This window comes from Ambystoma mexicanum, chromosome 4p, assembly GCF_040938575.1.
Source record: "Ambystoma mexicanum isolate Mex_15411 chromosome 4p, UKY_AmexF1_1, whole genome shotgun sequence".
Classification (NCBI taxonomy): Eukaryota; Metazoa; Chordata; class Amphibia; order Caudata; family Ambystomatidae; genus Ambystoma; species Ambystoma mexicanum.
The window spans coordinates 95568600-95586223 of record NC_090927.1 but is presented as its reverse complement, the minus strand read 5'-3'; the positions used below and the strand labels follow the sequence as shown (position 1 = coordinate 95586223).

The window sequence follows — 17624 nt, the reverse complement described above, 5'->3', positions numbered from 1 at the left end:
GCGGGCGGAAGAGGAACGGCTCACTATGGTCAGGGCGGAGTTTTCCATGCGCAGGGGATTCAGGCGGGCTGAGTGCATGGAGGCAACTCGCATGGAGTTGGAACAGGCCATGACTGCATCCCGGTGAGACCTCTGGGACAGGGGAGAGGCCCGCCTCCGGGACATCGACATGGAGTTTGATGATGCCCTGGCCCGGGACATCGGAGTGAGCCGTAGGACTTTCCTGCTGCCATTGTATGTAGTTAATTAGTGTTGGGTTTCTTTCTGTTTTTATTTCTTTTGGGCCGCTTGGACAATGCCCTACCTTTTTTTATATAGTTGTTCATTAGGTAGGGTTTTTTTTGTAGGTTTCCTTTTAATGGTGGGGCTCATGGACCCTGGATTAGTACTTTGTATATAGTTCAACACTGGATTTCACTTCTTTTTTTTTTCCATGGATATATGGTTTTGTCTTATTTCTTCACTTTGGATTTGTTTTGACGGACAGACACTTTGGACCCATGTGCTTTTTGGATTGTTTTGGATTATGCTTTCACACATTTTTATTTCATATTTTGGACATGCAGCTTTTTCTTAATTATTTCCATTATTGTGTGTTTCATTTCATTCCCTTGTTTTTGTGTTTAATACATTTTTATTTCATACTTCAATGTGTGGTATTCTCTCTTTGGTTTCATGCATGTCACGATGTGTGTCTTCTCAATCACTTGCACCCATTGTGTGTGTGTGACGGAAATGTACGTGCATACTTGCCAATTTGGATGTATCATGTGATGGGGATTTCAATGTGTGGTGGATGTAATACTTGGTTGTGTGTTTTGACTGGGGTGGCGTGGGGTGTGATTTAGGTAGCCATAAGGCCCATGATTGTGGATCGTGATGACGTGTTGGGGCGGGGGGGCATGAGTCGTGGCCTGCTGGTAGGTGCCTGTCACTGCTGGGTGGGTGGGGGTGCAGGGGGACATGTGTCGGTGCTCACTTGTGCATGGTGACATGTGGGCTGGCTGGGGGGTATGGCCAGGGTGGATGGGCTGCCTGCGGGGCAGGGCCAGGGGTGCAGGATAGTCCCCTGTGTTGTGGGCTGCCTGCAGGGCCTGGGGAGGGGGAGAGGGCACACCTGGGAGGACACACACTGCCAATTCGCGTTGGGCACCCCAGGAATACACGTACCCCACTCGCCCAAGGCCTATCGCGCGTACAACTTCCCACGCACCCCAAAGATACACGTACCCCGCTCGCACAAGGCTTATGTGCAACACCCAGCGCACCCCTCAGAATACACATACCCCGCTCGGCCAAGGTCTATCGTGTGTGCTACACCCCGCGCATCACCGGAATACATGTACCCCGCTCGCCCAAGGCCGAGCACATGTAAAACTTCCCGCGCACCCCAGTATACACCCCGCTTGCACAAGGCCTATCGCATGTAAAACTTCTGCGCACCCCAAGTATACACGTACACCGCTCGCACAAGGCCTATCGTGTGTGCAACACCCCGCGCACCCCTGACATACACGTACCCCGCTCGCACAAGGCCTCTCGCGTGTGATTCTTCCAGCGCACCCCCCAAATACACGCAGGCACCCCATCCACCCTGGGCATGCCCCACATGCATTCCACGCCACAGCTGGGGGTGCTTTTTCTACGCTATTTAACTGGCGCGAGCGGGGTACGTGTATTCACAGGGGTTTGCGCAGGTAGTTTTACACGCGTTTTCGCTGCCGCGGGAGGGGTACGTGTATTTTGGGGCATGCACGGGAAGTTTTACACACTTTTTCGTGGTCGGGGGGGGGGGGCTGTTTGCTGGTCCACTGGCCTTTGCGCCATGTACTGGATTTGTGCGCTGTTCATGGCACGGGGCGGGGCTGGGGGAGTAACTGGCGCTGCTGCAGTGTCGCTACGCCTGGTTATGGATGTTGAAATCCATGAATACGCTGTGCGCTGAAATGGGTTTTGTCGCACGCGGCTGGCGAATTCTAGGAATTATCCCTCTAGAGGGTGGAAAGTGTAGAGAGGAAGGTCAAGAAGAAGGTACGAGCAGTAGTCTAATTTGATGAGCATGAGTGTGGTGATTAGTATTTTCAAGGAGAGGTGAGTAAGAAATGAACTTATTTTCAGAATTTTGAGCAGGTTAATATGCGCAGCAGAGGCAGTGGTATTGATGAGCTGCAGTTTTCCTCTATTGTAGGATCCCAAGGTTGTGGGCAATGGGCGAGGGAGCAGGAAGGTCTGACTGGGTGGGTAGGAATGACAATGAAAGAGGATTTATGTTTATGACCAATATTCCATGGCGTTGGTGCATAACACATAAAGAACTCTTCTGCAAGTCACCTTTTTTCTACATGTGTTTACCTGCAGCAACCGTTCTTGCCAGATTACATTGGCACTTGGATGAGTGACTACTTTTCTTTCAGGTCTACGGCGCTCTGATACATGCACAGGGCTGTGCTAATTCATACCCATACTGAACTTCCTTCCACACTGGTTCCCTAACTGTGGGTGCTATTGAATTCTTGGCCAGTACTTGTATTTGGGTGGAATGCCCAACAGTTTTTGGACCATCTTATTGTTACTCTACTTTGTGCATCTGGTCCTTTGTCGCACAAGTCTATATCGCATGACTTGTTGCACTTGTTTTAGATGTTTTTCTTTTTCTACCACTTTAATGTCACACTTTTCAAGCAGTTCTTTGTTCTCCTAGGTAGATCCGCCACACTTCACTTGCATTGAAGACTCTTCTGGTGATCTCTGACCAAGCAAACTCATAGCTTTTCCAGGCCCTGCTGCCCTGAGTAATGTTTTAATGTATTCTGCACGCCAAATAATTTGAAATGCATTCCCCACGCAGGGTGAGAGAGTGTAATGAAATACTTGAAATGGAGCAATACCCATTTAAAACTGTACCAGTGCATACATTTTAGAAATGTAAGCTAAAGGGGGCTAACCTTGTGAACATAACACCAAAACCACATAATTAAAGTTCCATAAGGAAACGCCTGATAGAAAAAGTGAGAGTCTGGATCAGTAGCTGAAGCAGTGCATCTCTTAAAGCTCGAGGAGTACACTCATCCTCCAGAACCACCTTCAAGAAGATGTGGGATCGCTGCTATAGATACTAGTGTCACAGATCTCTACACATTTAAGCAATGGCGACTCTGAAATGATAATCCTCAGGAACACTACCTCGGACGGAAACCTCAAATTCCATTACAAAGCCTCGATCCATCAAAGGAGCTGGTTTATAAAAACTAGACATTAGTTTGGTCAGTGACCTACGTTCACAGCTCTTCAAACGGAGAACGCGATTCATAAAACAGTTCAAAAAGGAGACAGCTGCAGTTGATGGGCTATGAATACAAATCCCTTTTAGATTTTAATACTGGCCAATGAATGTGCAGCTCATCTCATCTGAAATTGATCATATGTAAATAGTGGCCTCAAAATGCGTAAACCTTTTCCATGTTGAGGTGCATTCTGACCCACACCAGGGACCGCTACAGATTAGTATGTAGAAAAAATACCAATGTGTGCTTTGGCTGAGAAGTTGTGTCCTGGAGGGATGCTCAGGTAATCCTAAATATTTTGTGGGCAATGTTCCCCCTCCCCGCCCCCAGTTAAAGCCAAATCTAGGTTAGCTGTCCAAAGACTTCAGAATACCAAAAGTATGTGCTGCACATGAAGAAATCATTGACGTAGAGTAAAATGTACATATTTTAGGAAGCTGAGAGTAGAGGAATAGGGACAGTTGTGTCTCGCAAGAAGGCTTAAACGTGGTACAGCCCATATAGAACATGTTGATTTTTGCTTCTATTCGGATTAAAAAAAATGAACCCGCTTTGAAGTGGAGGATAAACAGCGTATGCTATGCACATGTAAAGATTATTACAAAATATCATCATTCCCCTATAAATTTCCAGCATTGAAAGTGCCAAACTAAAAAACATTTGCATGTGCTAAAACTACAAGGTTATATGGCCACTCTAAGATGTAAAGTGGAGTTAACCAGTTTTAATGTGAATCCGGTGGAAGGATTGAAAACCTACACAGGCGTTGAGAGTTCAGCTGCAGGTGGATTAATATTGCGGTGAGCACCAGGGCAGGTCTTGGCAAAGATATTGAATGAGTGAGCGTGAGGTTCATGTTTGGAGAATAGTGACTGTGAGCAGTGAGCAGTGGTTTGGGGTTAAATATGATTTTGTAGTGGCTAATGGTATATAGTGAGCATTTGTAGACTATCTTATCAATTTTCCTTCAGTTTGAGGGAAAGAGCCAACATGTACTCGCTTTTATGAAGGAGCTAAATTCCTTGTGCCTTTAATGAAACTCGGCAAGGAGTTCCAGAGCCTGGGAGCAAGAGTTGAATGTAGAGCCCCCTCATTCTCATTTTATTGAAAATGGGTGTGGTCAAGTAGATATGTGCTGATGATTTAAGGTTTTCACTAGGGAAGTGAATCTTGGTCCCAGGTACTGCGTTAAAAGCAATGCATAATGTGTTAAAGGCAATTCAGCAGGCTACTGGACGTGAATGCTGTGATATCAACGCAGTGGTTAAATGATCTCTGCATGGTAAGAGTTAGCTGCAGCGTTGTTTTTTTTTTTTTGGATTTAATTGTAATACAATTTTTACAAAACAAACAAGCAAGCAGATGAAGGTTCATCCCTCCAAATTAGCAGCGTTTTGCCCTCTGCATTCTCTCTAGTAGATCATTTGGGGCACATATATATGGTGTTGGCGTAGTCCAGATTGCTGTGCTTTCTTTTGAGGGAACATTCAGAAGGGGAGGATCTTGTTTAGTGTTTTCAGTAGGATTAAACCACTTCCAGATGCAGCATCAATCTGGGGTTAGAATCCATCACTTAAGCTCCTCGTTTGAGTAGTGGGCATGGTGGGAAATTTTGAGCTTGAAAGATCAGATAGGAAGAGGCTGCTGAGTGTTGGTTTCCCTGTATTAAGAACTTTTCTTTGTGTTCAGTAATGGATGGTTTAAGGAATTGTGTGAGGTACCAAGAGTAAGGCTCGGACACAAGGGTGTCATGTGTTTGGGTATAGCCTTTCATTGATCAAGAAAGGTTGGGGAAAAATGCCTCTCTCCCTAAATCTAAGCGGGGCTTCCCTGCCTCAAAAGAACTAGTGAAGAAAGTAAGTCTGTCCCAGTCACGTCCCCAAAACCTATTTCTGTCCCTCACTCTATACAATAACTAAATGGTGCCAGGGTGCTCTCACTCTAAAGACAATAGTGTTCATCAAGCCAACATAAATGTTGGCGGCCAGTCAGGCTTCCGAAAGGATTCAAAAATAACGTTCAATACATAATGTTCCAATAAGGGGTTGCTTCTTTCCCCTAGACTTCAAAGGAATGCATGTCTTTTCAGTCTCTTCTCAGAAAACGCAAAAAGATCTCCCAAAAATACTACAACCGGATTCTCAGATTCACAGTTCTTTTCCAGTTCCAGGATTTTCAAACCATTTATTTACAAACTTTTATGTGGGTGCATGCGCCAGACTTGCAGCATGTTGAAGCTCTTGGTTTACTCACCTTGCAGGCAATGGGCCTTTCACAAGCTGTCTTTGTCTTACGGGGTCCCAGGCCCTCTTATATTCTTGATCACTTTAGACTCTTGCCTTTCGTATGGGTGCGGGTCCCCGACTTGCAGAAATGTCCCTTGAATATTTGCTTTAGTTCTCTGCCGATTGTACCACCTTTTATTTCTACAGTTTCCCGGGTCCCAGACCCTTTTATCTTGTACTTCGTTTGACTTTCTAGCTTATCCGGAACCCCCAGCACCCAGTGTGCCGCCTGTGTACCTGACTGCGTCGTCCAGATGGCGTTGCTCTGATGCTATTCTGCTGCTTTCCTCATTCAGCAGCATCCCCGCCAATCACTTCTTCTTTCCCTGGGTTTTGTCAGCACTGGCGTTGTTCATCTTTGTGGCGTGCCGCCAACACCACAGTGCCTCTCTGGCTGCAGTCCCTGTGGTATGCTGCTACCGAGATCTTGCAACGCCTGCAGGGGTTCCCAGACAGGACGGGTACTGCAGTCTTGCTTCCGTCCTCCTCTGTACATGGCATCACACCGTTTGCCTGGTTGGCATCTCTGCGGCTGTGCCCTACAGCTTTGTTACTCCTGTTACAGCTACCCGGAGGGTTTCTCCTTAGCCCTCAACTATAGTACATTTAAACGTGCGCGTTGGAAAAGGGAGTCCTTCCTTTTTCAATTGAAACTAAGTCTATTAGGAAGGTGTTAACCACTCTAGGTCCCCTTCAATGCAGATGGCGTTCAGTGGACATTACTGCAATCGCTGCTTAAATTAGCAAGCGCTGTATTTCTACCCAGACCACTGATTTGGTGACTGTCACAAGCCGTTTGTTGCATCTTGGTATCCCTGAGTGAATGCAGTATGCATGGAATGTTGGTGAGTGCCTGGAATGTTCTTTCCTAGGTTCCTGATGGGTCAGTTGAATCAAGCCTAGCACAGAGTAAGGGGGGCTGGTGGATGTTCTCCCTCTATGTAACTTATCTTCCCTCATGCCCTATTATCCTGAACCTGAGTAAAGGTCTTACCTGCAGAGTGCCTCCTGTCTCAACTGTGCTAAAGCAGGACTTATCACCGTTCATCATACTACTGATTCTCTGTCCCCCTTTCTATTTCCAAAGCGCCGGCCCGTCCATCTGAGCTGTGGTTTAATGCACATATTTCTAAGCTCCAGCTTCATCACAGACAGTTGGAATGCAAATGGCGATTAGCGTATTGCTCATTGCCAGAGCTGCTTTTAAGTGAGCCTCTGTTGCTTGCCACAAAGCTATTTTTGAGGAAAAAAGGACTTTCATTCTAATAAGGTTCAATCTGTTCTACCAACCTAAAGAATTATTTAGCATGGTACATTCACTTTCTGATCCGGCTAGTGTTGATGCAGTTTCCCCTACACAAGATCTGTGATTCTCCATCTTAAGTATTTTCTAGGTAAAATTGCTGTTGTACACGAGACAATTCTCGCCTTGGGTCCCAAGTCATCTGACCCTTCATCTGCTTCGAAGGCCTCTTGTCATCCTTTTAGCTGGTCCAGTCTTCCATCCTTTACATCTATCGATGTTTTTGCCGCCACCCGTTGCTTAGTCGGCCTCCCCTTTTAGATCCTTTACCATGCAAGTCATATCTTCTGTTGCTTTATTAGTAACTCAGTAACCCAATCTTTAGCTCAGGTTGTATCCCATCTTCCCTGAAGCACGCTTTGGTGAACCCTCTTCTAAAATAAAATTCTTTTAAAAAGTTGGACCCTGCCCTCCCTGCCAACTTCCACCCTATCACCTAGTTATCTTTTTTGATGAACTGTTGGGATCTCTAGCCACTCACTTAACTAATAAATAGTTAACCTTGGGTTCCCCCTGCTGTCCAATTTCCTCGAGTCTTCCCGCTATTTTGATGTGTTCCAATATGGCTGGCCAGGGAGAGGCACGGAATCTGTTGTAAATTCAGTGCTTGACGATCTGGCATGTCTGGTTGGCAGGGTGGTGTCGAAGCCGTACTTCTGCTAGATCTGTCGGCGGCTTTCGACACGGTCGATCACCCTACTCTGGTCTCCCGCCGATCTGCTGCCGGACTATCTGGGCAAGTTCTTGACTGAGAACGATCGGCTAAAAAAGCCGAAAACCAGTCAGTCTCTTCTCTTCCCTCCCACACCCCCCCGCACCTTTTGCTCAAACCCCATCCCACTTGTTTGTAGGGTGCCTCAAGGTTTGGCGATGTCTCCTATTTTGTTTACTATTTATATTAGACTCCTCCTGGTCCTTCTCCATTCTCATGGGTTCCGCTACTATTCTTATGCGGATGGCACCCAGATTCTGGTCCGTTTAAACCTGACTCGGGCTGAGACAGCTGCTCGCCTGAGGAAATGTCTTGAGGATCTAGGGGGGTGGATGACCTCTAACTGGCTGAAGCTAAATGCCAGCATGAGCTCATACTCCACAGCACTGACCCCCTGCCTTCTTCCTTGGTGCACTTGCACGTTCTGAATACTCACAAGGCATAGTAGGTTCGTCCTGCTTTCCTCTTCCCTCCAATGCACTTATATTTTGTGTTTTTAATGACTTTTTAATGTATTTCCCACTGCTGCTCCCTCCCTGCCCTGTGGGTTCTTTGAAACAGTATTTCTTATTGTATAAGTGCCTATCAAGCAAACAATAAATAGTTTATTACAAAGCTTTGTCTTTCAAATCCCGATTAAGATCCACATATTTAGTGTTGTGTGATTATCTTTTCTAGTGTGTTTTTGGGCCTAAAATAAGTAGTGTTTTACTTACCCTGTAAGTGTAATCACTTTTTCTCTGTGGACTCATTGCGAACCCCTGACCCCAATCGCCTCCCATGAGACTTGGCCTCTCCACACTTACCTTGATTGGTTTGGCTAAACTCATAGTTCCCCTATTCACTGTAACTAGGGTGGCCTCCTAAAATCTGTCCACCAGGGCAGATTTTAGAAATCCATCTCAACAAGAACCAAGCGTGTTGTAGCTGCTTGCCCGCTTCATAATTTCTGAAACCAAGCTTGACACAGGACTTTCTCTTGTGCTTTCAGATGTTCCACCACATGGGCTCTTCAATTGGACCTATACAAAATGTTGACTACTGTGCTGCTATCATCTCCGTGCTAACAGTTCTTCCCAGCTCCCCATTTACAGAAGTAATGTATTTCCGTAGCACTTTAGGGCTAAGTTGGGATTGTTGTTTCTTTGAACCGGGAACACTATACCAAGAACATACTTTATCAGGTTCCCTTAAAGAGACCCACCATATTCTGATGTCATGTAGTGAGCGCATCCCGCCAGGCTAGGGCGTGTGGTTGGCCGGGTTTATCCCCCCCCCCCACCCCCCCAGCCACCACAGGCCCACTATCATGCCACAGGTGGTGATACCTGCCCCCCCCTCCACCCCCTAATCCCCCATGCCCTTTGCAGAAGCCCAAGGAACAGCCAGGGGACTATAAGCCCCTTTCCCTATTATAAATGCCTAATTCCTGCCAACTAAACTCTCAAACCTTGTTGCCCAGCAACCTACCAGCCATAGCAAATTCACCTCTCCAAGTTTAGGCCCCCACCCCCCAAAAACACTTTGTTCACACATTTAAGTAAGGTATTTCTTTTATAAATGTCCATGTTATTGTTTAACTTGAACAGTCCAGTTGCATTGATATACTTGTATCCATATTCAGAAAGGTCTGGGACAGACCAGTGCTTGCATGTTTAATCAATGGGCACTTCTCTTGGCGCACCAACTGCTGTATTTTATATTGTATATTGCATCCTTGATCCGTCAGTGCGGAAAATAGTAATTTAGGTGAGGGGAGGGAGGATGACACCACGCCCATTTACAATGGAACTTGTTCAAAATGTCTCATTGATGCTTTTTCTCCCTCTCTGTAGGTTATGAAGTTTATTGATAAGAGGCAAAAGAACAGCCAGTAAGTATTCCTGATGCAAGTAATATTTTGTAAATGCTGCAACGTCAAGATATTGACCAACTAGAATACCAACTCCCCTCTGAAATGGGCCAGTCTGTGAAAAATCCCATTATACTGGAACTGGATCGATAAAGGGTTGTTGGCCAAGCAGGCATTATTCGTTTTGTGCTCACACCGCTCATCTTGGTTCTCTTGTTTAGGCAGTATGCTCTGTTCAGTAAAAGGTTTGGGTAATCGAGCCCACTATCACACCCTTTTTGAAACCCTTTGAGCAGTCCATAGAGATGGAGAAGTGTGAGATGAATACTGTGATGAATCCAGTGGAGTCCTCCCTGATTCTCCTGGGGGGCAACTATATGAGGGTGGATTATATGGGAGGAGAAAACAGTTGGGTAAGAATTGGTGTAGTCCCACTGCGTGAGACTACTTAACACTTATCTGCTTGGTATCAGGTAACCCACCTTTTGGTATAGGTCTGTAGTACACAAGTTGGTAGTGTGACTGAGCAGCCAGGCCTATCTCAAGAGGTGTAAATGTGAGCTGTACAAATGAAATTTGGAAATATAAGTAGCCAAGTAACACTTACACTCAAAGTTTCTGTTTTAAATATTTATTTAACATCTATTTTTAAATAAGCGTACTTTAAAAAGGCAATTCACTTAATGATCTAAATGCACTTTAAAATTACTTTTCAGAACAAGAGCAAATTAGTGGATAATCTTTGGATATGCTTCTTGCACAATTCCTACACCCTGAGGTGACTTCAATCGTAAGGACAGTAATGGCATTTATATATCACACTAGTTATACTTTGCAGATTCTGAGGTTGTAGAAAGGAAAGGTTTACGGAAGGAAAAAGATTAGACAGGTTCTCAATATATTTGAGGACACTTAAATCTTCCAATGAAATTTAGAAAAGCCTTTCCCAGCAGTAAGTCTAAAACAAGTTACTACTAGGGACCTATGAGGGACAAACAATATCAGTCAATGGGCTAGAAGAGTCTGCAGGGAGTCAGAACAGCCAAAGTCGATTGGAACACAGTCTATGGAGCTGAAGCACTAATTAGATAAAAGTTGTGCACAAAGTTAGAGAGTTTATAGAAAAATCACTCGTAGGGTTACAAGCTGTTAAGCATGTGCAAAAAAGAGTTGAAATCCACTCTTAACAGTATGCCACTGCAATTCCCATCTGAGAAGAGCACAGCTACAAGGCAATGAGGTAAGTTCCCCAAGTCTAAACAGTACCTCTGGTTTGAAGAGTGGTCCAGCTGGAATCTGTCTTGCTACAGCGGTGCAGACCCAGTGTTCCAGAGCTGCAGTCGTGTAGACAAGAGGGAGGACGTCTGGAGGGCTCCTGCAGTGGTACTTGGGAGGTCGTCGGCAGCTACGGGCTCTTTTTGGTTCAGCTGCACTTCTTGGTTTCAGTGCTTGGTAAACGGCACTGTCGCGGATCTCGGATACCGGTTGGTTTTCCTTCACTCCTTGGGTCCTGCACTCTGGTGAGGGGACTCGAGCTTTTGGTCGTCCTGCTTCTGGAGGGTCCTTGGGAGACTCCTGGAACTTCTAGCTGGATTTCAGACGTTGCACTGGACTACGGATTTCTCGACCCTTGGCACTCGGTTCTTGCAACAGCGAAGAAGTACAGCCAGTCAGAGAAGATGGTCCGATGGAGTTCGTCTCGGGGTTAGTTGGTCCCACTAACCCAAGTGAAGTAGTCCCTTCCGGAGCGTCTGTCGATTGAAAAGTTTCAGCACAGCAGCAGGTCTTCACCGTTGTTAAGGAGAATTCTCAAAAATGTGCTAATTCCCTTCACCTTAGAGACCCCCAGCAACTTTGCTGGATTTTGAGCACTTGATTTTTTTTTTTTTTACCTGGAGAGAGTGAGCCTTTTTCCCACAGATGTATTTTGATATGTGTTTTTACCTCTGTGTTTTCTTTGGTTATGGCGTTTAAACAACTCCATCGGCATCATCTTTTCATTTGTGTCACAGAGCACCCTCAGTGCACTGGCACAGGGAAGCCTTTCAGGCTTTCCCAAGGTTTAAATACCTTCTCTGGGATAAACTGCTGTGACTTTACTAGTCTTTTTAAATTTCTAGACCCAGCACACCCTATCTTACAATAGTGCTGGAGGGGTTACTTGGTATCCCCTGTGTCTAGATACTCATGTAGCAGTCAAATGCTAACCTTTCCTCTCAGAATGGTTGGTGGCAGTGGTTTTACAACAAACTACCATGATTTTTCTCGACCGCAAACTATTCGTAGCTCCGGTAACGTTAAATCATGGGAGCCATGCTTTACAAGATGGCGTCTGAGCCCCCTCTGTAAAAACAGGTCCCGGTCTTATTTTTTCACCATTTCTTTGTGGAAAGGTTTTTCTAGAGTTTGACTCTGCACGCCAAACCTAGTTTGGTCTCTCTGTTCATTCGCCTTTGGTGGGCTTCAGGAGTGAAGGCTGCCTCTGGCGCCTATGTGTCTGGGGTGGGCAGGAAGTGAGGGAGGTGCCTGAAACTCCCTGTGCTTCGCCTCCTAGGAGACCCAAATGCACTCTGTGGTGACTGGCTGGCTGACTGTCCGGCAAGGACAGCCACCCAGCTGTGTGAATGACGGCTAAGCTGGAATGAATGGGAGAGAACTGAATAAAAGGCGAGTCTCTTGGCTTGAAGGCAGTCGACCACAGGAACAAAAGAACCGAAGACGAGCTTGAAGAGGACGGCTGCTGCAACTCCTGGACCGTTGGTTTGCCCGGTGAAGCCCTGCTGCAGGTCCGAATCACCAAGTTCACCTCGACTGAGAAGCCCTGCAAGGACGACTTCTCCCTTTGAGTTGGTGGGACAAATCAACTCGACAGTAAGCCACCTGGATGTCTATCTCGGAGCTGGTTGCATTTTCCTCGGTGTGCTGCAGGAAACCATATAACCAGGGAGAGGGACACCACCTTGTGTGCGTTACTTACAGCCACAGGAATTTTGCCAGTTGCAAGCTTTTTGACCAGTCCCAGTGCAGTGCAGGAGTCCTCCGACTTCCTCCCTCTTGTCCCCACGACTGAGGCACATAAACAGCAAGATCTGCAAGAACAGAAGTCATCAGCTGCATCTTTTTCTTGGTTGTAAGGTACTGTGAAATTAGACAGAGTACTGGCCTCTCGCGGTGAAAGTGCTTGAATCCTTTGCAATTCGCAGGCCTAATCAGCTTGTGACCCAACATATGATTATTCTTTTTACAAACTACTTCTGAGAACTTGTGCAGAGACTTTTCCATTGACCTACCAGAACCGCTTTATCCTATCCAAGACTTTAGCCCATTGACTTTGGCCTAGCCTATTAAATTGACTGGTGAAAACATCTACACTGTCTAAGAATATTTGTAACCTTTCATAATACTCTTTGCCATTTACTCCTCATGAAAGGTATTTTGAAATAGTATTGAAGTATAATTGTGTGTTTTATATAATTGCCTCCTTATGAATATTTTATAACTGACAGATAAATAAGTGTTTATCAAAGAAACCTTGTGTGTATGTTATTTGAACACCTGTGATTGTAGACCTCTGTGTAACATCATTGCTGCTCACATTCCCCTCTTGAGATAAACCTGGCTGCTCAGCCCGATACCAAAACTGTGTAGTACAGACTTATACCAAAGGTGGGTTTGCTTACTCCTTTAGTCATAGTTGCTTGTAGTAGACCCTTCGTTCACGGTTTCTTCGGTTGTTCCTCCCCAGTGCTCCAGATAAGATTTTGAGGTGGGAGTATTTTACGCATGATTTTTCACATTAGAGCGTAAATGCAATTTCAAGAGTAAAAATTAGTTTTCTCCCCTGCAAGAGTAAAACTTATCCAACACATACGTTATGGGTATGAACACATTTTAAAAGGGTGCGTGCTTTATTGTGTTGCTCGCTTAGCTGTCACAGATTTGGTCTTTCAGTTGGAAATTCACCATCGTGCATAAGAAGGCTATGCTGCTGACAAAAGAAATGCTACATTGCCATCTGGTGGTGGAAAGTGTTTTTTTAATGAATAAATCAAAGCGTACACGGTACGCAGTACAAAATTAAATGGTCCGTATTTGCCATATTTACATGCGTAAAAGGGCAAGATACGCATGTTAACTGGTAGGCTGTTCCTCCCAGTGGTCGACTCTGCCTCTAGTCACAAAACCCTCGCCTTTTAAGCCGCTTTCTCCCATTCATGCACAGCCTAGCTGTCAAACAGCAGGGTGGCTGTGAAAGGACAGCCAGCCAGCCAGCCAATCGGGACTGGTTGCATTCAGGCAGTCCTAGAGACAAAGGACAGGGGAGTTTCGGGACCTTCCCGCACATCATGTCCTTATAGACGCATAAAAGGCTGAAATCTGTTTTGAGACACAGCGTAAACCCCAAGAAAGACCTCACAAACAAAATAGCAAAAAAAGAAGTCGGGTGGGGTTGGAGGTCGCGGGGGGGTTAGGGGCGTTCTTGTGGCGTCCCATTTTCACAAAATGGTCACCCATGGGTGCTGTACCTCAGTAGAAAAGCACAATGGTAGGAAAAATTAAACCACTGCCACCAGCCATGTAATGTAGTGAGGGTAACATAAAAATATGTTACGAGTATGTAGAATAAGGGGCTACTAGGTAACCCCCAGCACTCCACATAAGATGGTGTGTGCTGGACCTACAAAGAGAAAAGGTAAGTTAAGTCACTATTTTTGAGAACGGTAGTTCACACAAAACAAGGTTTTTAAACCTTATGAGAAATCTAAAGGATTTCTGTGACACTACACTCAAGGTGCTGTGTGTCACCATATAAAAATGGATGCCTATGGAGTTTGTCAGACTCCAAAAACAGTGGCAACACATAATCCAAAACAGGTCAAAACACACGAGAGAGTGAGATAAAGGTCTCACTCGAGGGTTAAAATGAAAAAGTCCTAAAGTCCAGCAAAAGAGCTTGGGGTCTCTAAGATTGAAGGGAATTAGCACAGAAATGGGAATTCTCACTCTAGTCTAGCCCCATCTATGACTCAAACACTCACAACTTATAACATCTTCTGTTTCTGATGTGTCTTTATGTGAGAATTTTGAACCCAATCCAAGAAATCCAGTAACATCTATGATCTTCCACTCCCATAAATCCTCAGGTACTGAGACGAAGAGGAAGGAGTTTATGCAAACCAAGAGAAGCCCGAAGCCTAACGTGCAGGCTAGTTGTCTTGCTGGATCTGAAGTGCGCGGGACATTTAAAAATGCCATCCACACTAATGGAACAAGCAGTGTGGGAGAGAACCGTGCAGGAGAATGTGCGAGAGAAGACGTGCAAATATATGCAGCGGCTCACGAACACGAGACACACTGGCATGGCGAGAAGGGAGGAGAGGCGAGGCGCAGCAGGCACACCTGGAGGACTTTGGAAGCACTGGGGGCCGCAGCGGAGCTTCTGGGGGTACGGTCGTGCCGAGATGCAGCGTTCTCTGGGCCAGGCCACATAGGAAAGCCAATGAGTGATCGCGGAGCTCCAGGAAACAATGGGGCACCGTCTGCACCATGTAATAAGACGACCCAGTGAGTAAGCTTCATTGCAGAGGCACGCCAAGAGTCTGAGACCCAGTGACAAGTCTGCCCAAAGTCGTTGGGGAGCATGGGGCGTGCTGTCATGTATGTAACCGAGTGACATGACATGAGGTTGCTAATATGGACTATACTCGTGGTTTGAATGCAGACCAACCCCAATACCAAAGCAAACCCCAATAAGAAGAATATTTGAATGCAGACAAGACAAAGTGCAGCAACAAACCCCAAACACGTACAGATGTATGAGATGCCACTGTAAGGGAAAGCTGAAGCAAGTTTTACCATAGAAAAATATGCCTAGCAGCTCCAAGGTATATGCTATTTTGGAAAACTGAATAGAACAATGATACAAATAAGTTCTAGCAGACAAATATATGTCGGGGGGAAATTCTGCCGGGGTCGGCCGGGCCGTCCGCAGACCTCCGGGCAGGGAGGCCCCAACTCCTCCCGTATATCCCAGATGAGATAGAGTATGAGACACACGCAAGAAGCAAGGTGACTCTGCTGTTTATTAGACAAAAACGGCAGGGATGGGTCAAGGAGCGTACGCGTCCGTCCTGACACACACACAATCGTAGGGCTCGCAGGCCCTTTTTACCTTGGTATGACGCGCTACTTGCGTCACATTGGAAAGTTAGCAAAAAACCTATCGCCACTCTTAATTGGTTACTCGAGTGGTAGGGTTAGTATAGCATGTTAGTGGTCGAGGGTTAGTCAGGTGCTATATATGGGTTGTCCCTACGATTAGATACATGAGAATTGTTACATGAAGACCCCTGATGATTAGTTAAAATTAATGGCGTCAGTGATAGGAGCCCCATGTTCTGATTGGTGCGCCCGCGAGCTTCCCAGCCTGGGACCATCGCTGTTCCCAGCTCTCGGTGTACCTGTCATTTGCAACAATGTTTCACTATGGGTACGTGCAGACAATGATATGGTATTTGTAACGCGCCTATACACAGGTGTTTCAAGGCGCGACGAGGCAGGGAGGGGAGGAACAAGGGGAGACAAAACAAACGATCCTACTAGGCCAGGTGTCATTCAGATCGCGCAAGTGCAGGGGTGGGGGAGGGGGGGAAGTGCAGTAAAGGTAAGTGGCGTAAGTAATAAATAAAAAGGGCCAGCTAGTGGCAAGTGCAAGGTAAATGCAGTACAAGTGCTGGGGAAGGGGGGGGCTGTAGGGATACAGAGACAGTCCCGTAGTGCAGAGGGGTTCCAGGGGATCAGTGACTGGGACCAGGACCGAAGGCAGTTTAGAGTGGTCCAGTTGCAGGATCAGTGCAGTTTAGTGAAGAATTAATTAGCTGTTCAGCAGGGGAGAGGGAGAGAGAAAGCAGAAGCAAAGAGGAAGGTTTTGAGGTGCTTCCGGAACCGGAGGTGGTTCTCCTCAAGTTTCAGGGAGGCAGGAAGGCTGTTCCAGAGGGAGGCCCCTGCCGCGGAGAGAGATCTACCCCCAGCTCGTTGCTTCGAGAAGCGGCTGACCATGAGGGAGTTGGAGGCGGATGAGCGAAGGGCTCGGGGAGGAAGATATTTGGGAAGAGAGAGTTGAAGGTATTTAGGACCCAGGCCCCAGAAGGCCTTGTGGACAATGCAGAGGGTTTTGAAATTTATCCTCGCAGCCACTGGGAGCCAGTGTAGAGATTTCAGTCCTGGAGAGATACGGTCCCTGGGCTTGAGGCCAAGGACAAGTCTCGCAGTTCTGTTCTGGATGAGTTGCAGAGGGCGGAGAGTGGAGGCAGGCAGATTAAGATAGAGGCTGTTACAGTAATCCAGCTTCGAGAGAACCAGGGCTCGGGAGACAGTGAGCTTCTGGGGGAAGGAGAGGAAGGGAAGAATACCTCTGAGGAGGTGCAGCTGGTAGTGTGACCTCTTGGTAGTGTGACCAATGTGAGGATTTATTCATAGCTGGAAGGCCGACTGCTCCCACTGTCGCAGATGTCCATTGAGCCTTTTTAATTGTATCTGCTTATGTCTTGTAACGAGAGATCCAGACGCTTTCTTTCTCCTGGGCTTGGCATCCTGTCAGGTTCGGCTTGGTCACGTGAGGTGGGACCGTGTTTGAGGCATAATTCTGCACAATTAATATTGTTTTTCCACTGTGTGTCTGGTTTAATTTGCAGGTGTGACTGTAACGTTGGTGTGCGGCGTGTGAGGTTGCAACATCGTGCCCTTGATGATTTGCTCTTGGAATGTGGGTTTGCAACATTGCGACCTTGGCTGGTTGCTTCGCCGGGCTCATTCTGCAGGATCAGCAATCTGACTCTTGTTCTTTTAACGTCCATGGAAGCTCTTGCTTGCGGCCTACTTAGGCCTGGTGTATAAGTGGATCCGTCTGGTGCACAGGCGCTTTAGGTTACAGTACCATATAGTTTCATGACCAGTATCGTGTCTTCATTATATTTCTCATTGTGGCAACTGGTTTTAGGAGAAGCGTGAGCAAGCTTTTTTAGATGAGTTCATGACGCGTCTTGCGTTTCTGCATTTTGAAAGCCTATGTAGAAAATAATAAAGATGCACGTCCGTGAGTATGTCTGTCGCCTACGTCATAGCACTGAGTATATTCTTCGTGTAGATTGGTGCGGGAGTGTCCAGTGTGTATATTTGTACAGGTGTG

At 46.3% G+C, this 17624-nt stretch overlaps 1 protein-coding gene across 1 annotated transcript in view; it reads left to right on the top strand.

Annotated features, from left to right (window-relative positions):
• GPN1 (GPN-loop GTPase 1) overlaps positions 1-17624 on the top strand; it is a 320660-nt gene that overhangs the window by 74973 nt on the left and 228063 nt on the right. The window contains exon 5 of the mRNA XM_069605436.1: positions 9420-9457. Within this exon, the coding sequence (XP_069461537.1) occupies positions 9420-9457 (38 nt within the window). The remainder of the gene's footprint in view (positions 1-9419; positions 9458-17624) is intronic.